This window comes from Castor canadensis, chromosome 5 (genome assembly GCF_047511655.1).
Source record: "Castor canadensis chromosome 5, mCasCan1.hap1v2, whole genome shotgun sequence".
In the NCBI taxonomy this organism is placed as follows: domain Eukaryota; kingdom Metazoa; phylum Chordata; class Mammalia; order Rodentia; family Castoridae; genus Castor; species Castor canadensis.
Genome location: NC_133390.1, coordinates 151,060,927 through 151,087,765, shown reverse-complemented (window position 1 = coordinate 151,087,765; position 26,839 = coordinate 151,060,927). Strand labels below are relative to the sequence as shown.

Here is a 26,839-nt window from a genome sequence, read left to right as displayed (position 1 = left end):
CAACATTCAAGATAATACTATACATAATGCAAAAACATGGCAACAGTCTAAATATTCTTAAAGAACCAAATAACAATGAAATACTATATGGCGAAAGAAAGTAATTTGTAGCTATATGCAAACATACAGATTTTAAGAACGTAATGACAAACAAAAGTATAAAGTTTAAAATTTTGAAAAGCAAAATGGCATATTGTTTAGGGATAGAAATAAGATTAATTTTTTTGGCAGTATTGGAGTTTGAACTCAGGGCCTCATGCTTGCTAGGCAGGTACTCTACCACTGGAGCCACTCCACCAGTCCAAGATTAAATTTTTTAAAGAAAATAATTTATTAAGTGGTTTGTGAGGGAGGAGATGAAGGAACAGGATTATGTAGAGGCATACAGCGACTTCAAAGCTTTTGATGGTGCTTACTTTAAACACAAATGGCTATTATATGGTTACTGTAGTCCTTTTTTTTTTTCTTGGTGTGTGTGTAAGGGGTGGAGGGGTGTGCTTACTGGGATTGAACCTAGGGCCATCTACATGTAAGGCAAATGCTCTGCCACTGAGCTATACTCCCCAATCCCCAGAAGCAGTATTTTATTAAAAAGAAACGGGGGTGGGGAATCAGTTTACCCTGAGGCCAGTACTATCCTTGATAACAAAACTAGACGAATACTTGACAAAGATAAATTAAAAGGCCATCCCAAGCAAAATGTTAAAAAATCAAATGCGGCAGTTTACATGAGATAATGTGACAAACCATGAGTAAATGTAAAATGTATTTAATGCCTTTGCAGAGGAACAGAAAATAATTGTTAATCTAAAACACCCACTCTCACTAAACCTTCCCTAAATGGTTCAAATGTTCCATATCGCTAATCATTCAAAATCTTCTATGTAATATATAAATTTGACAATTAAAAACAATCATAAAGCATATTATTTAGAATCACAGAAGTAAATACAAGAAAACAGCTGAAAACAAAATTAGGAGACAAGGACACAGCCAGGAACAATAGAAAGGACTGCTGATTTTTGTTGTAAGCCTTAGAGAACTATTTGAATTTTTAAATTATATATATACAGCACATTACATATAAAGAGGAGGAAAAAAACCTTCATAGGTAAAAATGTACTCTAACATAATCAAACTTGCCTCCCATTAAACCCTAGAAGAAGCCCACTGCTAGGCTATCTCTCCTTAAAACCGTCCACTCCTTCAGCACAGTCCTGCCCTGATTTGCGTTCTTGCCTTTTGTCTAATAAAATCCAAATTCTGTCAAAGCAAATTTAACCATCCTTAAAAGTCCTTCTCAGTTTTTCCTCTTTAAAGATACTAAGCCAGGAAGAACTTTCTGTAGCACTTGTTATGTATCATACAATATTTTCATATCCTCTATTACATATGTTGACATTTGGCTCCCCTAATCAAGGCCCTTGAGACAAAGGATCTGCCTTACCAAGGCCCATGGTGTACTCTCGTAGCACATTTTTCTTGTCTGAAAACGTCTGCAAATATTCCTTTCTGCAGATATGCACACATATACACACTCATGAAATGTTCAAAGATTTCCTAAAGTCAGTACTTCCATCAAATTCATTTAAATTTTAAAATCTTAGTTTAAAATGTCTATTTAAAAGACCTGAAGATGTTTTGTGCAAAATTAACCAAATACTTTAAAAGGCAGGCAGCATCTGGACTACCTGCAATTTAAAAAGCAGACTAATTTAGATAAAATAGTGGGGAAAGGCTTTATTAGTGATAAAGCTTTGTAGGACAGAGACTAATCTGAACCAAATCCAAGGACAGTATCTTGGAAAGAGGTCTGGTGAGATTTTATCATCTCCTCTCTGCACAGTACTTACTGCACGTCTGTAATTCACCAGCAAGTGAATGGCATCCCTTTTAATTCCAAATTTTATATTAAACCTTTTTGTATCTCAGATTAGTGGCTGTGAAATCCTACATTAGAAATACCCAGGGAGCTGAATGTTTAAAAAAAAAATCTATGTAACAAACCTTTGAGTTCCTACTGTGGCACACACTGCCCTAACCTCTGGAAACAGTGAACAAAGTAGGCAAGAAATCTTGCCCTCATGTAGCTTATGTTCTTGTTTGTGTGTGCACTGGGGGAGGGAAGGGGCTAGAGCTGAAGGAGATGGGAGAGGAGGCCAGGGAGAAAGACAGATAAGCAACCTATTTATGCACAGGTCATGTATCAGACAGTGTGGAGTGAAGTCAGGAAGTGCACTATGAACAGATGTTATTTCAAATGAGTTACCTAAGAGAGGCCTCACTGAGATGACATTTCAATATTCCCCTAAAGAAAGGGAAACAGCAGATGGGAAAGTTGTGGGACAAAAGGTCAGAGGGGGAAATAGGGTTGGGAGGCAGCCAGATCAACTCATACAGGGTTAAGGACTTTGGCTTCTCCTTTAGGAAACACACACACACAAAAAACATGGCAAAGTTTTTAGTAGCAACATGATGTGACATAGGTTTTAAAAGGCTCCCTGTTGCCGCATTTTGAGAACAGACAGTGTGGGGGCAGATGACAGGGCCAGGCCACATTAATAATGTGCACAGAAGATGAGGAAACACAGTGAGTGGACACAGGATATAGCATGAAGTCAGAGTGAAAAATTTTTCTGTCTGATTAGATCTGGGGTATGATGACATTTCAATATTCCCCTAAAGAAAGGGGAATATTGAGGCTTGAGAAACTAGGATGACTGGAGTTGCCACTTATGCTGAATTGAACATGACAAGAAGACAGGATACAAAAGTTTAGACATCAGGGAAATGGTCTAAGTTGGAGACATACAGCATTGGGACTATTTATAAAGATAATGAAGAGTCGCAGAATTGGATGAGACTGCTGAGAAAGTAGAAATGGAAAGAAAACATGTCTAGGGCACACAGCCCAGCCCTACCCCAAAATGACTTAGTACATCTGGGTTAGGACCCAGTCATCTGAATTGTTAACAGACTTCAGTGACTCTGATACACTTCAAAGTGAAAAAAATAAACTGACAGACAAATGTCAAGACAGACTTCAGGATGAACTACAGAATTTTAGCTTAACTAAGTTTAACTTTATTTTAATTTTATAAGATCAAAACTACACTTTTTCTAACATTCCATGGAAGTTTTTCATGAAAGACAAATACCTATCATAAATTAGACCATTAATGCCAAACTCCTTCAGTTTCCTTCTGTTTTCAGGATCATTAGTGTCATCGCCCCAGCAGAATATGACTAGCCCCTTAGCTTTTGCCTCTTGGATATAGGATGGGTTTCTGAGGAGGTCTTCAGTATGTGCATTTATCCCCTAAAAGAAGAAAAATTAGTTGCTTACAAAAAAGTAGTATTAACTGCAAATTCATACTATAGGTCACTGTTCTCTAGAGTAAAGCAGAAAATATTACAACTTTTTCTTATAATTTCCATTATTCTTTTTAATGTACAGACATATTCCCAATACATTACTAATATATTTATATTAGTGGACATCCTCATTTCCAGTCAGTTACTTGATGGTTACACATAAGTAAAAACATTAATCATCAGGTGTGTAGGGTAATATCAAACCTTACTACTGTTCTAAAACATAAAACATAAAACTGAAAACTAACGATTCAAACATAACTTACCAGAAGATTTTCAAACTGTGCAAAGCTCATCGCAATGGGAGTTGTCCGAGATCTGAGGTCCATGAGTTCAGGGTAAATATCAGATTTTCCTTGAGTCAAAAATAATATGGGGTATTTGTTCTGCTTTTGACGAACCCTTAAAAAGACAGATTAAATAATTCTTTTCATGGGGAGGTAACTGTTATATTCTGTTTTGAAATTTGAGAATACATTAAAAACATAAGCAAAACAAAAGATAAAAAACAAAGTAATTACTCAGATATAATCACCATTAACATGTGCAGTCTTTCAATCAAAACTTAAAAACAGAGTATTTTTCTATGCAAGTAGACCCTCAGATATAGGCAATGAAAAAGCCATCGAGGGCTTACAATCTGGTATGGAGGACAGGACATTCGGTAAAACAAAGCACAAGGTGTGAGGCTCTGGGACCCAGCACAGAGAATCCTCATAGGAGTGGAGGGAGCTCTCCAGCCTTCTAAATGCACGAGTACCTGAGTCCTAAGACTATAGAAGGAAAAAAAAATGGGTATTACTTACATTGTACAGATATCTGCATCAAATGAAGAAAACACTATTCTTCTCTTCCCAGAGTTTTCTAAAACAGTTTTTAAAATTATATCCAAAAACAGATTCATGTCAAAATATGTTGATAAGTTCCCATCCCACATTCCATCCTATGTGGAAGAAAAATGAAAACTATTATACACCCTGGAATCACAATGCTAGAATAAAGTCTTAAAAGCGTACAGTTCAAGACACATTTAAAAAAATTTTAAATATATTTTATTGAGTTACTAAAGTTATACCACAGGATGTTATGGAATACATAGATAATACAAAGGATACTTAAGTGAAGCTAATTAACATACCCATCATCCCACACAGTGCCCCATTTTGTAGTCAGAGCTGCTAAAATCTACTCAGCATGTATCTCATGAATAGGTAATTTTACTGCCTTAGTCCTCATGTGAACACTGAGATCTCTAGAGTTGTTCATCCTATACATCTGCTACTTTGTATCCTTTGACCTATATCTCCCCATTTGCATCTTCCCTCCCTGTCCCTGGTAACTAGTTTTGTTCTCTATCTCTACATACTTGAATTTAAACTTTTTTCTTTTTTAGATAAGTGAGATTATGCAGTATTTTTTCTCTCTGTGTCTGATTATTTCACTTATTATATAATGCTTCCAGGCTCATCTAAGCTGTGGCAAATGGCAAGATCTTGTTCTTTTCTATAGTGTTTATATTCCATTGTGATTTTTTTTTCACCCATTTGCTTCTGCATCTTGGCTATTATGAATAATGCTTCAATGAACATGGGATGTCTTTACAAGGTAGTGATTTTACTCCTTTTCAGTATAAACACAGAAGAGGGATTGTTGGGGGTTACAGGGCAGTTCTATTTTTAATTTCTTTAGTAGCATCCATATGTATCAAATAACTACTGTACCAATCTACCTTCCTACCAACAGTGAACAAGAGTTCCCTTTTGGCCACACCTTAGCCAACATTTGTTATCTTTCAGCTTTTTGACAATAACCATACCTAACAGGTAGCACAATTATATTGGACTACTTTTATTTCACAGATGAAGAAGCCAAAGGCCTGGAAAAGACTGACTTGCACAAGACCACACAGTTATTTTTAGTGATGGCACAGCAATCATAATTCAGGTGCCAAGATTTTACCTAAACAGTAATTAACTGTCATGTGAGGTGGTACACACCTGTAATCTCAGCACTCGGGAGGCTGAGGCCACAAGGATTGCGAGTTTAAGGCCTGCTTGGGTTACCACAGTAAGTTTCAGGCTAGTCTGGACTACATAAGTGAGATCCTGTTGCAACAAAACCGAAACTCAAAAAAAGAATAATAAAGTACATCATCAATCTGTTTGGCTTCAAATAAAGCTGAATAAATAAAAGCTGAAACTTTTTCTTGCAGTCTACTGTAAGTTTAAGGTAATGATAAAATCTTCATAAACTATGAAGCACTTATACTTCATTTGTTAAAAGAGATCCTATTATGTATGAATGGCCAGTTACCAAAAAAAAAAAAAAAGACCCTATTAAGTACACATATATATTTAAAAAAAAAAAAGCCCAACTAATCAATACAACTTCAAAATCTCATTCTTTGGGACTTAGGCATATCAAATACCATCAAAATATAGTTTAAATAAGTGCCAGGTGCCAGTGGCTCACGCCTGTAATCCTAGCTACACAGGAGGCAGAGATCAAGAGGATTGTAGTTTAAAGCCAGCCCGGGCAAATAGTTCTAGAGACCCTATCTCGAAAAAACCATCACAAAAAAGGTCTGGTAGAGTAGCTCAAGGTGTAAATCCTGAGTTCAAACCCCAGCACCACAAAAAAAAAGAAAAAAAAAAGTGTGTGTATATATGTGTGTGTGTGTATAGATCTATATCTATAGATACAGATATATACATAGTTTAAAATAATTCAACAAATATAGCCAAAATACAAAGAGCCATATTGACATTTGAATATTAGATGTTCTAAATATTAGTAAAAATAATTATAGAAGCTTGGAAAACTAAAAATCACATATTAGGAAAATCTTGATTAAGTATTTATTATAAGAACTCAGACCAGCTTAGTCTGTCATAAATAGCATGATTTGAAGTTATAGATTATCCTGACCAAAACCAAATTCTAGGATACCAGTCCAAATGTACAAGTAAGATACCCAAATCACCTACTTCAGCACCCCACCCTGATCTAACACTCTTACTATTCATCTTATCTATTTACTCATATCTCCTTATGCTGATATGTTCAATAGCTCTTGTTTTCCTCAACTAGAATCTAAGTCCCAGGTAAACAGAGCCTTATTCTATCTTGTACACTACTGTCCTCAGCAGTCAGAAAATGTCTGGCCCAAATATTTCAATAAATATTTGTTTAACAAATAGATGATCAAATTTGGGCATGATTTAAGATGTATCTGTGAAAATTTATTTTCCTGAGTTACTACTACCCAACAGAAAACTGCTTAGGAGATTATTTTAAAATGTGTTTAGATGGAGAATTAGAAACAAAAACTAAAGAAAGTTTTGACTGTATACTGTATAAGGATGCCTGGAAGGCATTCATATTAATTAATGTGCACATAAGACACATCTATATTGACATTTTTTATAACACATGCATCATTAACTTTAAAAGTACTCGTATCAGTATGAGAATAAGGTAGGCTTTATTAAAAGGGTCTAACAAGCACTGTGCTTTGATAGAAGAAGCTACAAAATTTCAGTTTCACTTAATCCTACTGAAACAAAAAGATGGGGGGAAGGGAGAGATTTTTTTTTTTTTAATGGAGGAAGGGAGGAAGAACAATGTGATATATAGAGAACTACTTACCCTTTGTTGGCAGATCCATTTTATTTCTATATTAAACCCTACATCTTCTGGCAAAGATTCTAAAACCTTGAGTTTTGTTTTGTTGGTGAATTTTGTTTGGTTTTGGTGAGATGGATGGCAGAATAAAAAAAAAGAAGAAAACAATTATTACAAAAATAAAGAAGAATGTATTACCCGTAAGAATAAAATGTTTTGTGCCTTCAGTATAAGCCATTATCTTTTGATATACTCATACAACCTGCTTGATGATTATGTTAAATAAGAAAGTCAAACGACTTAACAGCAAAGCAGTAGTTTCAAGCACTGATGACTGATAAGCATCACCACAAAGATAAAACCTTAACCCAAAGTCCTTTTCACCATTCCTTCTAAACATCCAAGGTGACATGAAGAATTCCAGAAGACATCTGTCATGTTTTGTGAGATGTATTCAGGTATGTGAATATACTTTTCTAAGATATGATTACATGAAAACCTACAGTGTTTAGCTTGTTTCAATAGTGATGATGCTGGGGCTGGTAGAGTGGCTCAAATGGTAGAGTGCCTGCCTGTCTAGCAAGTGTAAAGCCCAAGTTCAAATTCTAGTACCACCAAAATAAAAAAACAAAATAAACAAAAAAGAAAACCCAAAGAAAGTGATGATGCTTAACAAATACCATGCTGAAAACCCAAAGAAAAGATATTGTTTCCAAATAAAAGATTATGCTTAAGGCTCATAAATCAAAATGCTATAATCTATACAAATGAACAAATAAGTTGGTCACTTTATCTAGAAAAAAATTTTTAGATACTTTCTAATCAGGGTACTTTGATACTCATAACTAGAAAATTGGATTAAAAATGTAAAATTGGTTACTAACCCACAAAAAATGGATTTGTTGAGCCTTAAAACAAATGCCAGGGGCTGCCTAGCAAGCCTCATGAGGCCCTGAGTTCAAACCCCAGTACCACAAAAAAAAAAAAAAAGCCAGGCCAATACATAAGCATGTTGAGGGCACAAATTTGACAAAATTTATGTTTTTACTTCAATTGATTTCAATCATTAAACACATAATACATACACTACTTAAGCAATAACACAGCCTGGATCTACACTAACCATCTACATGTAAAGCTGTACCTGAAACAGTTTGTGCTCAATTCTGTCTGGGACTTTTTTCTCCTATATCTAAAGTCTTATTTATTTAATATACTTATGTTTTATTGGACTAATACAAGTTTAAAAAAAAGACAAGAGTGTGTACTAATGTTGAGATTATTTACATCAAATTTTAAAAAAGAATGTCCTTATACTACAAATATATTTGGCAATTTTGGGGGACTTAAAATTTATTTGTGATTAATGAGTGATAGCAAAGTGAATGAATAAGTGTACATGTGCATAACTTATCTGGCTAATTAAATGTTGTCAACACACAATTTAATTTTTTTCCCTGTTGAATGAAGGTCTGGTAATCATGAGATTTCTGAAAACTAAATGATTTTAGATTTTTTCTTTCCCCCTAAATATTGGGGTTTGAGTTCAGGGCCTCACTATTGCTAGACAGGAACTCTTCCACTTGAGGGACTCTGCCAGCTCTTTTTAGTGTTGGGTATTTTTGAGATAGGATGACTTCGAAACTTGATCCTCCTGATCTCTGCCTCCTGAGTAGCTAGGATTAAGGCATGAGCTGGCTGTGCCCAGATGACTTTAGTTTTGAACAGGAAGGAATGAAGTCACTTAGCTAGTCAGTTAATTATCTGAAAAATTGTAAAAATCATGCAATATCCACTATGGGCTCGTCCGTGATGTCCTTTATACAGAATACAGAAAAGTTAAATATGAATATATAATTAACTTTTAACCACTTGAGATTCCTGTTATATTCTTGACTGTTTTATGAACTTCCTGGGTAATACAAACCTACATATTTTAACAAAATAGTATCATTATTGATTCCTTATTGTCAGTTTAGCAAACAGATGATATATTGGGTAAAAGCCCCATGCCCAAAAAATACATTTTTATATCATGATAAACTGAAATCACCTATTTTGCATAAGTAATCTTCTGCGCCTGACATTATCAGAAAAAACAAATAAAGGAAGGAAGGAAAAGAGAAACTGTGAGGACTGGCACAATGGTTCAAGTAGTGCAACACCTGCCTAGCAAGTGTGAGGCCCTGAGGTCAAAGCCAATACTTCCTCCCTGGCCCCTCCCAATGAAGAAGGGGGTAATGGGAAGATGCACCCAGCGTCTCTAGGCATCTATGTGAGCTTTCTTGATGCTGTCCGAAGGATCCTCCAAGGACTGTGTCTGCATTTTAAGTCTTCATGCTAGGTTTCGAGTGCACTTTTTGATAGTGAATTTTTGTAATCCATGTCTCATTTTAAGTTATGGGAGCACTTCTTTTCTCTGGTTGGAAAATCTTATTTCTCTTGAAAATCTAAGGCACAGTTTTAAATGGTGTAAAAAAAAAAAAAATGCCTCTCCTACCATCACATTTTACTCCCACCCATTTTCCTTTCTGTGCCCTCTCCTTCCTGTCACACAGAAATAGTATTAATTTGCTATTGTTACCAAATTAACCCATTGAGTAGTTTTTATTAATTTGATTAGATAAGTTGCTCTCAAAACCAAAAAGCAGCACAAATAAACCACAGAAAAACACTGCTGCTTCTAAACACACCAATGGTGATAAATTTACATTAATGTTTCTCACACAGCCTTTATAGTGCCCAGTTAAGAGATCAAAATATTTAGGCAGAAGGAAATAAATGAGATAACCTTCCCTGGTTGTCTTTAAGGAACTTACCATCTTAAGAGAAGGAAATGGCTGGTTTTCAGAAAAGGAACTTTCCTCCTGAACCAGAGATTCTGAAATTTTAAATAACAAAAACTCAATAAAGAAAATGCTACTAGCTCACTAAGGTCTTTTTTTTTTTAATCCTAAAATAGATCAAGTGTGCTGAAATATTATGATGTATTAAATGTACTGCATTTATTATTTTCAATGATGAAAACTGAACTTTCTAAATTTAACCCTAACAAAGACTACTTTGTAACACATTCAACACTACAGTTTATGCCTTCAACAGTGATTATTTTCTTATAAAGATTAGAATAGTACTCATTAAAAAGTAGTCAAAAGCAGTGATTTGTTGTTTCTCAATGGAGGTAAGAGTTGTATCATTTTGCTAATAAGACTTCTACCTGAAACACCAAATTCAGCTAAGAAACTTAGAGAATTTTTAGCTACTTTTTAAAGCATCATCATTTAATCCAAGAGATCATATCTTAAGAATCAAAGGAGGAGCAGCAAGATGGGTAATTTGAAGAGTCCTATTTTGACTCCATGAATCAGAAGTCAGGTAATAAAGGAAAGACCACATTCTGAGGAGAGGAAGAGCACTGGGAACCACAAAAAAAGGTGATGGAACAGCTGAATGGGGGAAACAGAAAAGTGACTGCAGAAAGCAGCCCCAAGCTATACCACCTGTGGCCTTCTTCCCTTCCCCCCTCCCCATGGGAGGGGCTTTATAGCAGCAATGAGTAGGAAGAATCAATCACTACAAAAACAATGAAATGGAAGGAATTACTAGATACTTTTCAATAATAACTTTGAATGTTAATGGTCTCAATTCTCTAATCAAGACACAGACTAATGGACTGAATATAAAAACAAAAAACAAACAAACAAGACACACTGCTAGGCACTGTTGGCTCAGGTTGGTAATACTAGTTACTCAGGAGGCAGAGATCATTTTGCGGTTCAAAGCCAGCCCAGGCAAATAGTTTGGGACACCCTATCTCGAACAAACCCACCACCAAAAAGGGCTGGCGGAGTGGCTCAAAGTGTAGACCACGAGTTTAAACCACAGTACCACAAAAGAAAGAAAAAATATTAGCACGTGTGCACACACACACACACACACACACACACACACACACACACACATACAAAATCTGAGATCTAACTGACAACCCTTTAGTCAAACCAAAAAGGTAAAAAGACCCAAATTAACAAAATTAAATGAGAAAGGGAACAGAACAACAAATACCAATGAAATTTAGAGGATCATTAAGGAATACTTCCAAAAACATGTATTCTAATGAACTGAAAAATCTATAAGATATTGCTAAATTTCTATATGCATGACCTACCAAAACTGAACCAAGGATACAAATCATCCCAACACAAATACAACAAGCAATGAAACTGAAGCAGATATAAAATCTCCCAACAAAGAAACACCAAGGACCACACTGATTCACTGCAGAAGAACTAACAGCAATGTTCCTCAGGTTAGTTCATAAAATAGAAAAGGAAGGAATACTACCAAACTCAGTAACAAAACTGGACAGGGACACCGTAAATATCCATACATATACATAGAGAACTCAAGGTAATTCCCACAAAAATTCTGATGTCATTTTTCCCAGAAATACAAGACTCAATCCTAAAATCAACCCATGTTTTACAAATTGAAAGACTGATTATATAACAATTTCCATAGATAAATTTCATTTTACTATTAATAGTTATTTCACATCTGTAAGCGTCTAAGTTGCTCTGGAGATAATCTTTGGAATCTTAAGCACCTCACCAATTCCTTCATACTGGTATTAAAAGTACACTGTTAGAGAACTGCAGACAAACTACTGAGTACCTGCCATATATAGAACACTCAGTAAATCTCTGGGACTAGAACTCATTTTCCCAGCCATGAGAGGCTTACATTCTAGTTGAAGAAAGAAGACCTAAACAAAAATAAAAAGTTTCAAAAGGATACAATAAGCCTCAAATGAATACTACAGATTATTAGGCTCTGTGGCAAGTAGAAAGTAACCTGGAATTACAAAGGAATGTAGCAGGCAGGACACACTTTGAAGAAAATGAGACTCAGAGTAGCTAAGTAAAACAATCTACCCACCTACTTCACAGCTGTGAAGGATAGTAAATAAACTCCTGGCTCTGAAACTGGATTCTATGTATGACATGCTCTCTACTTTGTCACAGTTACGAATTTTTGGAAAGATTAATAGGTACAAAACTGCAAAGAACTCTGATCATGAAGATAAAGAAAGTAATAAAATGGTTACTAAACATAGGACATATAGTCAGTTGAAAATTAAGGCTTTCACATCTATGAAATTACACTCAAATGGTCCGATATTATATTCATCAAAATGACCAAGGATATTTTAAAATGGATAAGCAAATACTTTATAAATGCTAATGACAAAATGAACAACAATGCTTCCCATACATTTGGAAAGGTACATACCTTTCCGATCTTTAGATTTTAGTGCGGTCACATGAGCAAGCTAGAAAACAAAAACACACAAAATACAATTAGGAAAAAAAAAGTCTTAGTTTATGAAGAGATGGTTAATAAAACTTCAAAGTTATCAAATTAGGAAAAACCTTATAAAATGTCAGTTTAATAAAAATAAGCATTGCCCAGCACTGATGGCTCACGCTTGTAATCCCAGCTGCTAAGGAGGCAGAAATCAGGAGGATCATAGTTTGAAGCCAGCCCAGGCAAATAGTTCTCAAGACCCTATCTTGAAAAAAACCCAACACAAAAAAGCTGGTGGAGTGACTCAAGGTGTAGATCCTGAGTTCAAACCCTAGTTAAAAAAAAAAAAAAAAAAGACACTGTATGCATTTTATACATGTATGCCTATGCAAAGGCATGACCAAACACTCAAATATGGAAAAGAAAGGGAAGAACAACAATTCTTAATTTAGGCTGGCAGAGTGGTTCAAGTGGTAAAGCACCTGTCTACCAGGTGTGAGGCTCTGAGTTCAAACCCCAGTACTGCCAAAAACATAAAAATCTTAAGTTAGGAAACAGTTTATTCTTGCATCAACCACTTTTTTTTAAAAGGGAATCTTAAGTAGGGAAGGGAAGATAAATCATGTAAAATTAACTTTGTATAACACAACATATGAAGATCCTAGAAATTAACATGTATAAAACCAACTGTCACTTAAAAGGCCTATTGTATAGGGCTACTGCAGAGCAGAAGCAACCTAGCATCATGGATGTGAAGGGCTAGTCCCTATGGCCTCAAAGACATACATTTCTTCATGAATGGGATCCAAGACAACTTTTGGAGAAGAGAGCTGGGTCTACAGCCATGCCACCCTAAACACACCAGATTTCATCTGATCTCAGACACTAAGGAGGGCTGGGTCTGGCTGGTACTGCGATGGAAAACAACACATGGATCAGCATAAACCCATTTCCTGAAATTAGAATAGAAACCTAAAGCAGATTCTATGTATGCTGAGTATAAAATATAGTCATTTTCATGAAGAATACACAGGAGTGTTAAGAATGGGTAAAGCTAAAGGAAAATTCACATTTGATGTTCCTGTTACTACCTTTAACAACTGGAGTTGGTCAAATGTTAATTCCTTTACTGGAATTTCAAATAATTCAACTGGATCAGCATCAAATTTCTATTAAAAAAAAAAGAGAGAGAGAGGGAGTGTGACCTGTTTATTACTGAATGTTTACATTAGATGAGTCTATAATCTTAATTTACAGGATGATGATAATTACTACTAGGTAGCCATCATGATCTCCATGCAGAAAAGCCCTTCATACCTAATACTACCTCCCAGCTCTTCTGTTCTTTCAGTCAGCTGTGCCTGTCCCCACTTTGTGCTGGGATTGAACCCAAGGCCTTGCACATAGGCAGCTACCTTAGCCCTTGACTTTTGTTTTCAATACAGACAGTGAGTGCCTGGAAGGAATATGCAGCTGGGAGGAAGCTGTGGAACTGAAGACACAACTGATGACCAGAGCGCGACATTGGTCATCATTTCCCCTGCTTTCTTCATGCAGATATATTTTATTTGACACATACCCATGCTACATGCCTAGGAAATCAACATGCAAATACTATAAAGGGTTAATCTCTGTCAATAAGATTATAAGCTTTTTGTAAGCCCTTTATATGTAAAGTTTGATTAAAAATAGTAGTCATGCAAACTGCCATGAAAACTGCCCATAAGCAATAATAACATTTAGTAAGACCTCTGATCTACCACATTTCCTCCACAGGCAAATATACTCTTCTAGGTTTTAATGCCATATCAAATGTCACACTGTTGGAGGTATCACCATTTAAGGAAATGAGTTAAGGAACCAACAATAAATCATCAATCCAATAAGTATGTTAAAAGCCATTGCATATATACATATATTCACTCATGTACATGGGTACAAACCTGTGTATGCATAAAGCTTTTCTGCAAGGGTACATAAAAAACTATTAATAAGGGAGTGATACCAAGGAAAGGGAGAGAGGAAGAGTTCTTATCTCATAATCTTCCGAACTACTTGGATTTTTCCTAATGGACATGAATTGTTTTTACGTAAAAAATGTCAGGTTAAAAACTAAAACTCCCCTAAAAATATACATTACTTTCTTTCCCCAATTAACTCATTCAAGTTCAACTTCATTAAGAGTTATCCTAGTGAAAGTGAGGGATCAGTAACTCTATAATAAACTCTTAAGATTTTTTTTAAAATAACATTCTCATACAGCAAAACAAAAAAACTTTCCACTTCTTTTTATTCTGTCTCCGTCTTCATCAGAAATGGATGCACTGCCTTCCTTCCAGCTCCTGACACCATTTCACAAAGGTAAAAGGGTTCTTTTCTACCAATACTATAACCCAGTCCCTTAGGTATGCTTAGAAACCACTACAGCTAAAGCCTGGGTACAGCGTTAGCAAAACTGACCTTAACATTAAATCAACTCACTTGAAAATGACACCCAATACAGTTTTAAAGAAAATGTCAAAGGAGCCTTCCTAATTTTAGTCCTTGAGAAACTACTTGGTTAATTTATATACTTACATTCAGGAAATATATAAAGACAATTATGTTTGTACAATGACAACTTGAAAAAATTTTTATTTTGGAATCTCATTCAGGACTTTCCCTGCATCAAGCCCTCACGATTCTCCTTGTTCCTACTGCATTAGTAGCTCAAATTACTGCTTCCCCTTCCCTCTACTATGTCCAGTGAAACTCTTATTATAGTCATCAAAGTATCGTTCCTGAAGTTTAGTTCTAAACATCTCCCTTCTCCGCCTAAAATTTTCTCACATCTCCCTGGTTTTTAGCTAAATCATGCTAGCTTATTAATTTGAGAAATAAGATGGCTCCTAGAGAACAAACACTGATATTCCTCTTCTAGTGACAGTGGCAGACTGATACAGAAACCATCTGCAAGGTCTCTTTATTAATAACAAAAAAGCAAATTCAGCAATACAAAGACAGTACTCTAGGGTCAGTAGAGTAGGAAATCAATAGTCTCATCTCTTCACTCTCTAATATGGCAAGGTCTTGAGAGAGAAAAGGATGGGCAGTTATTCATCAAGAAATTGACTAACTCTATTTGGTAATTAAAAACATGATTTCTTGATTTTTAAACCTTTTAGCAGTAAGTGTAAAATGAAGGAATTTCAACGTACCTTCTTCATAGTCAAACAACAGGTGAGATCATGATACACCACAGGCACAAAATCTTTTGAAAGATGTACATCAAATTCTACAAAGGCTGCACCCTGATAGAAGAAAGGATGCAAATATTTAAAAAAAAAACATTTTATGGTGTGCCATATGTATAAACGTCCACAAACTTAAGAAATTTACTACTCAGTATAAAACTATGTATCTTTCAACAATCCAATGTTGTTTAAAGAAAAACAAGTTACTTACGTGACTAGCAGCATTTCTTAAAGAAGCAATAGTATTTTCTTGTACTTTAGCTAACCTAAAAAGAAATATAGTTGTTACAAACTACAGAAAAGAAACAAATGTACTAAATAAGTCAACAATATTTTCAACAATGGAAATAGTATTTATTCTTTATCTTGAGGCTAATTTTGCCATACCGTAATATGAGCATGACCACGCTTGAATGGTGTGTCAAGCATGTAATCTTGACACACCAGTAATGTAATCTCTAACAAACTTTTAAGTATTTACAAACTGAAGACAGGGATGTCCTAGATCACAACACATATCTCCCCCCTGTAGTATGGATTGTTTCTCTTAGAGACAAATGAGGTGACTATTTAAGGAAAATAATCCTTTTCAATGGTAAAAAGAGACAAAAACTTGATCCTTGCAATGAAGCCTGTGAATGACTTATTATTTACACAGTGTGGATGAATGGAAAAGATTGACATGCCAACAGGAAAAAAGTATGAAAACTTTACTAAGACATAAAGGAAAGGGATGAAAATTTATTGTTTGGTTAAGAAAGGGCCTGAGGGTGATTCTTCCTTATGTAGTAATTTGATTTATTTTACAAGCTTAATAGATCATCACAGGTCACAAAGATATCATGACATCACTCTAAAATAAAAGTAGGGCTGAAGGTGTAGCTCACTGGTAAAGCACTTGCCTAGCATATGCAAGGCCCTGGGTTTGATACAAAGCACCACCCCCCCAAACAAAATTTGTAGCATAAAGCCTTTGGCAATAAGCTATAACATTGGTAATAAATTTGCGAAAGTAGAAAAGATAACTGTGCCAGGCTGGAATTTTATCTGCTAAGACAAGGCAGGACATCTTTCTGATGAGATTTAGGTTGAACTAATATTCCCTACATTTATTTACACACACTTTCATAGAATCATGGATGCTCAGAGCAGAAAGAAACATTAGGGATAATCTTAACCAAATCCTTCATTTATAGATAAGGAACCAGATCCAGAGAGGGCAACTTGCAAAATGCAAGGAACACAACAAAAACACACTGATGACACCAAAGCTTTCTGCAGCAAACTTTCCCTCCTGGCTTTTTACTTTCTCATTACTGATTCAATACATTAAAAAGACTAACCAGACTCAAATAAAGAGAATTGGTCTCTAATTATTTTGAAATAGGAACCACTATCAACAAGTTATATTTAATAATATAATAAAGGCATCATCTGATTTTTAGTAGGTTAACCCAATTAACCTTATCAAGTCTGAGCTACTCCACAGTGATCCCATGTACATACTCAACCTACTGGGCAGTTGTTGTTGAGTTCCCTGCACCTCGATGGCCAACATCCAATGGTATTCTTGGCTTCCAATACTTGGAAAATGAAGATTTCATGTCACAACTGTATCCTGGCAATGGCTTAATGATGATAAAATCAACTTTCACAGAAAAAAAAAAGAGGGAGGAACAAAGAGAAATGGTTTAAAAGGCTATTATGAACTCAATGATGTAAGAATAGCACTAAAAATAGCTTTTTATCAATTTCTATCAAATAGAAAAAAATCAGGGCAAAACTGATTCAAAGTAAGGCTTCTAGAAAATTTAACAGACATATACTCCTTAAACTGTTACTGTACTAGTTAATAATTTAAAGCAAATTATTAATTTAATCATTACCATTCTCAAATACTCAATGAGAATTGTAACTTAACCTTAACTTGTTTGTGATGGCCCTCCTGCTACTCCCAGCTTACCTCTCACTTTTCCTATCGTTTTCCGGGAATTTCTGCTCATTATGGGAAGAGTAAGGATCCCAGCACTCCTCCCACTCTCAGCAATGGTGGATGATAAGAGGCATGCTGTACCGACGTGTCCAGGAAAGGCATCACCTTGAACTACATGCTCACTGAGATCTTCCTAAAAAGTGAGGTTTGAGATACTCTGAATTCTTAAACTTGTTAATTTAAAAATCAAAGAACTCTTTAAAGTCAACTCAGAGTCTATGGAAGAAAACTGATTTAAAAAAAAAAAAAAAAGAAAAAAGTAACACAACACTGGGTGCTGGTGGCTCACACTTGTAATCCCAGCTACTTGGGAAGCAGAGATCAGGAAGATCAAAGTTTAAAGTTAGAGAGAGAGAAACTTAAGACATATTTGTGATGAATTCTTTTTCTTTTTCTTTTCTTTCTTTCAGTACTGAGGTTTAAACATAGGGTCTCTCACACTTGCAAGGCAGGTGCTCTACCCCTGAGCCTTACCTCTGGCCTTGTAATATTTAATGTAGATTATATTTTCTATAAATGTGGCAACATGGAAAACATATAAAGATAGTAACTATCTTTGAAATTACACTGGCTATTTTAACAGCCTAGCCTATGAATAAAACAAAAATGCTCCCAAACTTAAAGGGGAGTTAGGATTCAACGGATTATAAGAAGGAACTGTTCCAAAACTTCATACTGTATTTTATAATAAATTCCCAGCTATTCTTGCTTAAATTAGATTTATAGTTTTTAAAACTGAAATTCTAGAGTAAATAATTTAGATTCCATATAATCAGAGATAGTCAAAAAGTTACTCACACATGCAAAAAATATCTAAAGAAAATATCAAAATGAACAATTCAAAGAGTAATAATTTTAATTATGTGTAACATGCTTCACTCAGTAGGTTTAATTCCCACCGTGAATTGTGTCAAAAAAAAATCCCAAAAAACTGGTTACATGCTACTGTACAGACATGTTCCCTTCCCTCAATGATGGAAAGGTGAGGAGGTGACAAAGGAACTAGAGGATATGGAAACCAGTGGGCAAGGTGCACTGTGGTAAGGACTTTAAAGGAGGTGCCAAATATTATTTGTGGGGAACATTTGAACAGGCAGTGAACTAAGAGGCTCTAGTGTAAGTATTATAAGTAGCTTGGAAAAACTGGCAGAACAGACTGTACACCCTATACAAGCTTTATAGCTATTTTTATTACACATTTATAACATGAAACTGGAAAAGTAAGTCCACTGCCACAACAAATCCTCATAATAAAGGACTCAATAAAAGATTGCCACCATGAAGGTGACTCACCCATGCTAGTTACACAGATTGTTCAGCAAGAGGTATACGGCCTGCCTGTCCCTCTACTTATCACTAGAGGCCAATTTGCACAACTCATTTATATTCAGACTCTTTAACAGACATAGACATCAAGACATCTAGTCTTGGTTTGAAACAGCAAGTCTACTTAAGTTCTCTTAGTTACATTCTTTCTTTATCCCTCTGAGGTACTGAGCCTCCAAGTGCTCTAGCACATGAGCCATGTCACTAGTCCTTTTATGCTAACTTTGCTAGGGGTTGGTCTCAAACCTCATTCCTTCTCTCTGCTTCCTGAGTAGTTGGGTTCCAGGCATGCAGCACCACACCTGATGTGGTGCAGCCAACTTTATTCTTAATAATACTTCAGTTTATATGAATCATGACATTACACAAGTTAGATCAAAACAAAAATTGGCCAGGCACTGGTGGCTCACACCTGTAATCCAGCTACTCAGGAGGCAGAGATGAGAAGGATCATGGTTCAAAGCCAGCCCAGGCAAATAGGCTGCAAAACCCTATCTCAAAAAAACCCATCACAAAAAAGGGCTGGTGGAATGGCTCAAGGTGTAGGCCCTGAGCCCCAGTACTACAATCAATCAATCAAGCAATCAATCAATAAATAAACTACGTATAAATAAGCTTATGATTGCACTCTTTCTGTCCACTCCTTTATGGAAGTAACTACTCACCTCAAAAAAATCAAAGATTAGTTCCAGGTTATCTGGTTCCATTGTCTGTATGCTGTACTCTGTCCATCGATCAGGCTGTAAGCCATAGCCACACTCCGGCTGTGAATGCCTGCACTTGAATTCATTATCGCTAATTAAGGCTATTTCCAGGCTGTTGGACATTTTGTGAAGAACAGTGGGAGATACCCTATCATCATCATCTTCCTCTGGACCCTCTAGTGTAAGCTTTACCCTACACAATAGGAGAAAATAATGAAATGCAAAAGCAGTAAAGAAGAAAGGTGAAGTGCAAATTCTAATGTAAATTTAAATATTCCCCAAATATGCTTAAATGACAAAAATAATACATTATACAAAGACAACATATATTATGTACGTCAAAGCATTCAGTATGTTTTATCCAAATGCAGAAATTTCTGCAAGGTATTTAAGCGGGATAAATGTCCTTTATACCTACTAAAGTTGTTTTAGTTCATTCTTTTTTTTTTTTAAATAACCTAAGGGGCACCCTCTCTTGGGACTCCTTCCTAATCTACGAGCTGTATTTTTTACTCAAAAAAACCTAATTGGTGGCACACTGGTTCAAGTGGTAGAAGGCCTGCATAGTAAGCATGAGGCCCTGAGTTCAAGCACTAGTACAGCCCATGGAGGGGAAAAAAAATCTAAAGAAGTATTTACAATTATCCAAATAGTATTTACTAGTCTCCAAATAGTGGAAACCTCAATTTTATAGCCTTCAAATATCAATAAGAAAAAATTTTGGTGGGAGGTAGGGGTACTGAGGATTGTATCCAGGGCCTTATGTTTCTACCATTTCAACCACACTCTTAGTTCCTTTTGGTGTTTATTTTTGAGATAGGGTGTCACTAATTTTGCTTCACTTTGAATTCACCAGGTCTTCCTCTCTGGGCCTCCTGAATAGCTGGGGTTATAATGTGAACTACCACACCCAGCTAGTAACTCCTTTTGAGAGATCTTACAAATGCAGATACATAACAAGCACAAAACTGGATCAAAGTCTGTTAATTTATAATACCAAATTCAGATCTGAATGTTTTAACTGAAATTTTCCCCTTTCCTCTCGTCCTTACCTTATACAGTAAAAGTCGAGATACCCTGTTAAAAAAGTGTATCACTAAAGAAAAAGTATTAAACTAAACATAGTTTTATGCATATGTGAATGCAGGATGAAACAAACAAGATTTGCTAATTCTTATAGGCCTCACACCAATGAAAATGAAAACCAGTCATCAAAGCCATAAGGCCACATGACTATTAGCCAACTCCTACTGAGAAGCAATTACCTGCAAAGTGCACTTACAATGTCAAAAAAAGTAAACTCAATTCTGGAATATTTCTTGCACCAACTGAAATGTGTACAGATTAAACAATTTAAATATTATTAATGTAGGGAGGGAAGTTACTATAGAGGATAATAGTTGAATTATAAAAATCAGTTTGTAGATTTAAATGCGACCTCACTTATACTACTAATAATGAAATTATAATATTGAGCCCTGTTCTCTCTGTGTGACCTCTGCCACCAACACTGCTGGTCTTAGAGCAATATAATTTTGAAGTCTCCCTGAGGGGTCAGCTATACAGATTACTGCTCTACAGTCACACTATAAAACCAAAGTAGTGCACCAGGATGTGGCTCACGCAGTAGAACACCTGCCTAGCAAACACAAGGCCCTGAGTTCAAACCCCAATACTGCAAAACAAACAAACAAATCATTTCAATAAGCCAGAACAAAAATCATCATCTCTTTTCAGAAACCAAACTCTTAGGAATGGTTCTGGATTCCTTAAGTTAGCCTGAAGAAACAATATTCTCCACAACCATATGAAGAGATCATAAATGTACAGAAATTAAAAGCAGGGAGGGGGAATATGCAAGTTTCCTATGAAGTTTACCTTCATAGTAAGGTACCTATGAAACTTAGTTCATTTTATTTATTTTACAATTTTTCCAGCAGAAGGGGGAAAGGGAAAAGGAAAGGATATCGAGGGGTGAAGAAGATACAAGTATGCTGCATATATGTCTATTAAGATAGCATAATGAAACCTAGGAGACACTGTTTGAAAAGAATATGGTGACTCATGACAATAATCCTAGCTACAAGAGAGACTGAGATTGGGAGGATTGAGGGTTGAGGCCAGCCCTGGCAAATAGTTCCTGAGATCCCATCTCCAAAATAACCAGAGCAAATGGACCATGGATTGGAGGTATGGCTCAAGCAGTAGAGCTCCTGCTGTGCAAGCATGAAACCCTGAGTTCAAATCCTAGTCCCACCAAAAATTATTAAGAAAAGAGAAAATAAGGAAAAAAGGGGTATGAAAATATAATGGAGGGGTGAATCTATCCCAAGTACACTAGGCACAACATAAATTATCACAATGAAAAAAAAAGGGTTCTCTTCAGGTAGCTATATAAATGTTACAGGGAATCATAAAAAGATATCATCATTGCTTTCTACTAACTGGTGGAATCAAAGACAAGAGAAAAGTGTGTTTAAAACTTTGTGATAATGAAATATGCATCCACTGTTTTATTTAAAATGCAAAAAGCTGTTGCTAAGTTTTCTAAAGTACCAAGGCCCTTGAAGATATATTTATTTCTACCCTAAGACTCTGGAGGGGGGAGGAAAAGATGCTTAAAACAAAAACCAATTTCTGCCTATGCACAATTATTTCAATAGGAACCAATTAATTTGTGGAGTTCAACTAAGTATAGCTATAAGAAAATATTTCAGTACCTCAATAACACAATTACAATGATCTCTATAGAAACAAGAATGATGTAAGAATTGATACTCATTTGCATTCCAATCAGATCCCAACCATTAAATTTTTGTGGGGAGAGGAGAGGTAATTGTTGTTTGAACTCAGGACATCATGCCTGCTAGGCCAGAGCTCTACCACCTGAGCTACAACCCCCAGCCATATTTTGCTTTAGTTATTTTTCAGATAGGGCCTTATGTTTTTGTCAGGGGCCACCCTGAAACCCGATCCTCCTACCTATGCCTCCCTGTTGTTGGAATTACAGGCAGGAACCACCATGCTCAGCATCTTGCTAACTATTTTGCCTAGGGTGGCCCTGCACTGATCCTCCCAAACATCGCTCTCATGCAACTATTAATTTCTTAACTGCAGCCAAAATGGGAAAGACCTAGTAAGTCAACTAAACTGTTATTCTAATAAGACAATTTACAGCTATAACAATCATTTATTTGTTTCTTTTAAAATAAGAAGGGGATAAAGGAGAATGATCAAGGGGGGTGAATTCAATTATGATATATTGTAAGAATTTTTATAAATGTTACAATATACCCTCCAGTACAACAAACAAAACATTCAATTATGTATAGCTAACTACTTAAAGAATTCTTCAGGTCGAATGGATCTTGCAGATTGACCAGGTGACCCAATTACCTCAGTTTTCCAGAAGCAAAGAAAAGCTAAGGCACAGAAAAGGGCAAGCTACACAAACCCAATCCTTTGCCAATGCAAAGGATGGTGATGTGTCTGCTATTCCCTTACCTATGACTGAGACATGTAAGCACTACAGCACGTAGGCAGTTGGAGTGAAACATTGACGGATTTCTAGATTGTGCTATCATTATGAATAAGGAAGATAACAAATACTGAAAATGAATCTTTTAAGCCAGGCCTGACGTTTTGTCAGAAAACCTATGATACAAATCCAGAATTATTCTGAAGTTACAAAGGTCCAAATGACAAGGCTTAAAGAAGCCGATTCACTCAGAGGTATGAACAATATTACAGAAAAATGAAATTAATTATATAACCCTTTAAACAGTCTTACATCTCTAACACTGATACAGGCTTACAAAAACTGAATCTGAAAGTACTATAACTTTAGCCTTTTTTTCATGAAAAATTTTTCCTTTTCAAGCCAGAGTGAAGGCTGATAGTTTGAAGGCTATTTTCAACATAATTTTCTCTATTTATGCCATTTTCTCCTTACTTAGCCAAAAATTTTAAAAACTCAGTTTTATCAATTTTAAAACAAACTATTGTTGCATTAGGGATGATAGAAACTATAAAAATACATAAGTAGTCTGGTGAAGTGGCTCAAGCTGTAGAGTGCCTGCCTTACAAGAGTTAAGTCCCGGAGTTCAAACTCCAGTGCCACCAAAACAAACAAAAAAACCATGAGCTTACAAACCACTTATCTTTATAAAAAGGAAATTTTCTGGTTCTAAATTTAGATATTAAGACTTAACCCAAGAATGTGTTATAGTAGCAACTTCAGGAAAAATCAGTTCACTGTTATAATCCTGTAACTATTAGAAAATGTGACGTATTAGTGTATTATGTTTACTTCATATGCTTAAAAGCTACATAAAAATTGTGGGGTCAGAAATCTATAGCATCAGTAAACATAAGTGGCCTCAGTCACAAAAACATATAGTCATACCTAAATCTAGATTTTTTAAATTTTTTCTTGGTTATTGAGACAGGAGGTTTTTCAGAATAATGCAAACGTAATCTTATTTCAGTCTGACATGTGAGCCATCCAGAATCCAGAGTTTCAACACCATCTGGCAAAGTAAACATGAAGAATAGTAATTACATTTTTTAAACAATCCAGTAGTAGTACACACAATACACACTGACAATTTTAGCTCACATTCACATTTTAATATACCAAAGTGATACAAAACTTGTTCCTCCCCAAAGGAAATTCAGGTAATCCTAAATCTGCCACTGAAGCAGACTTTTATATGAAAAAGGAAAAGGTTAAATGACTACAAACACCCTAAATAAAAAAAAAATGTTCTTACTGAGCCCAGGCGTAGTGGTGCATGCTTATAATCTCCATTCCAACTACTCAGGGAATGGAGACAGGCAGACTGCAGTTCAAGGACAGCCCAGAAAAGTTAGTGTGGGAACCTATCTGAAAACAAACTAAAAGCAAAAGGACTTAAGTGTAGAACTGAAGTGTTAGAGCACTCACCTAGCAAGCAGGAAGCTGAGTTCAATCACCAGTACCCTCCCTACCCCACCCCCCAAAAAACCCCATGGTTCACAAATGTAATCCCAGCCACTGAGAAGGTAGAAATTGAGAAGATCATAGTTCTGATCAGCACAGGAAAAAAGTGAGTGAGATCTCATCTCAACAACAACAAAATAGCTGGGCTTGGTGGCTACTCAGAGTAAGTAGGAGGATCATGGTTCGGGGTTGGGGATGTGGCTCAAGTGGTAGAAGCACCAGGCCCTGAATTCAAAACCCAGTACAGTCAAAAACAACAACAAAAACAAACACTCATTTTATGGAATCCAATATTCAAGTACTGCCAATCTATTTTCAGAAACAGCACATGCTCCACAATGGCTTATGACACAGCAACTGTTCCACTGGGGACCACCTTACACATCCAGAACTTCCCCTGAGCTATCCAACTGAAACTAGCTATGCTGCTATTATTAGAAGCTAGAGATATGAGAGTGTAAGAACAAAACTGAGTTGATTCCGTATTCTTATATTTTGTCACCAAACAAATGGCACGATTAGTATTGTTTAACTTGATGTTACCTACTAACAGATAATAAAATTTTCATAAATACTAAAGAAGCTGTGAACAGCTTTGGACTAAGCTTTTTCTTTCTTTTTTTCTCAGTACTGGGGTTTGAACTCAGAGCTTTGCAGCCGAGACTAAGATTTTATCAAGAGGGCTTAAAAAAAAAACAAACAAAACCAAGAAACACTTTCCTTAAATATAACTTAGGAATGTTTTCATAATCATAGAATTCTTTCCTTTTTGGGGGGCTGGGGAGGGCAGTACTGGGGTTTGAACTCAGGATCTTGCACTTGCTAGGCAAGTGCTCAAGAACTGTCAAAAATCAAACATTATTTTCAAAAGTGCACAAAGTTGAAGAAATGGTTTTCCATCCTGAAAACTAACCAGAGCTGAATTTAGGTTTAGAGAGAGAAGAGAGAGAGAAAGACAGAGAGAAATGTTAAACATATAATGGACATAATGCCACGCACTACAGCTGAAGAAATGAGAAAACTATTCCTTCATAAAATATGTAGCACAAATACAGTCTTTTGTAAATAAGACAAGAACCTAAAAAACAATACTAAAGGTATTCAAATATTGCAGACTGTATTATGATACAATAAAAACAATTCAAAACTAAATCAAGGAAATTAAGCTCAATTCCCTCCAAATACTGCTGAAGCATGTACATTGCTAACATGCATAAACACACATACATACATAGTAAAACCACAACCAAAACATTCAGGCCCTGTTCTTTCCTACACTTGCTAGGAAGACAAACTGGTTATCAGCAATTTATCACTGGTTCAGAGTTAACACAAGCACACATTCTGCCCACTCCCTTTCCACTTTTTGGTTCCTAAGAAATAGTATCTATAATGAGAACACAAGTTAGTATGACAAAGCTGATACTACTAGGAGAACATTCTGGCTACCCTGGATTTTACTGTACATGCATACATAAACATACAATATGCATAAACTTAGCCTAAATTAAGGGTAACCTTTCACACTTTAAATGTTTTCAAACAAAGGGTTAAAGAGATGATATTACTAGTTAAGTATACTACATACATATATAACTTTATTTTTTAATATTTATACATACAGTATTGTATAGTACTTATGTACAATATTATAATACATGTACACAATGAGTAATGTTCAAATTCAGGTAATTTTCATTTCTACCTCCTCAAATAAGTGCTGTAATTGTGAATTGATCATATAAACTCATACTTTGGCCAGGCGCCGGTGGCTGCCACCTGTAATCCTAGTTACTCAGGAGACAGAGATCAGGAGGATCGTAGTTCAAAGCCAGCCCAGACAAATAGTTTGCAAGACCCTATCTCGAAAAATCCTTCACAAAAGTAGGGCTGGTGGAGTGGCTCAAGGTGAAGGCCCTGAGTTCAAACCCCAGTACCGCCAAAAAAAAAAAGAAAAACTCATATACTTTATTATTGTTGTTTTTGGTAGGGCTGGGATTTAAATTCGGGGCTTTGAGCTGGCAAAAATCAGGCATTCACAAAGCAGGTGCTCTACCACTTAAGTCACTCCTCCAGTCCATTTTTGCTCTGGGTATTGTGGATATGGGGATCTCACAAACTATTTGCCCAAGCTGGCCTCAAACCAAGATCTTTCCAATCTCAGCATCCCAAGTAGCTTGGATATCTTGGATTACAGGCATGAGCCACCAGCTCCTGGCTTAAAATTCATACTTTAGCCAGGCACTGGTGGTTCATGCCTGTAATCCTAGCTACTCGGGAGGCAGAGATCAGGATG

The 26,839-nt window shown here is 35.9% G+C and overlaps 1 protein-coding gene across 7 annotated transcripts in view; it reads right to left on the bottom strand.

Annotated features, from left to right (window-relative positions):
* The window catches only part of Gpcpd1 (glycerophosphocholine phosphodiesterase 1), a 54,451-nt gene that overhangs the window by 6,799 nt on the left and 20,813 nt on the right, over positions 1–26,839 (bottom strand). For 4 of the 7 annotated variants that reach the window (XM_020178161.2, XM_020178160.2, XM_020178162.2 and 1 more), the window contains 14 exons: positions 23,968–24,091; positions 19,524–19,755; positions 17,503–17,665; positions 17,055–17,187; positions 15,751–15,805; positions 15,504–15,596; positions 14,250–14,270; positions 13,398–13,475; positions 12,292–12,331; positions 9,819–9,880; positions 7,024–7,089; positions 4,182–4,318; positions 3,642–3,777; positions 3,159–3,319 (listed from right to left, as the gene is read on the bottom strand). In XM_020178161.2, the coding sequence (XP_020033750.1) occupies positions 3,159–3,319; positions 3,642–3,777; positions 4,182–4,318; positions 7,024–7,089; positions 9,819–9,880; positions 12,292–12,331; positions 13,398–13,475; positions 14,250–14,270; positions 15,504–15,596; positions 15,751–15,805; positions 17,055–17,187; positions 17,503–17,665; positions 19,524–19,755; positions 23,968–24,091 (1,501 nt within the window). The remainder of the gene's footprint in view (positions 1–3,158; positions 3,320–3,641; positions 3,778–4,181; positions 4,319–7,023; positions 7,090–9,818; positions 9,881–12,291; positions 12,332–13,397; positions 13,476–14,249; positions 14,271–15,503; positions 15,597–15,750; positions 15,806–17,054; positions 17,188–17,502; positions 17,666–19,523; positions 19,756–23,967; positions 24,092–26,839) is intronic. The other 3 variants (XM_074074386.1, XM_074074387.1, XM_020178165.2) reach the window with 2 other exon arrangements.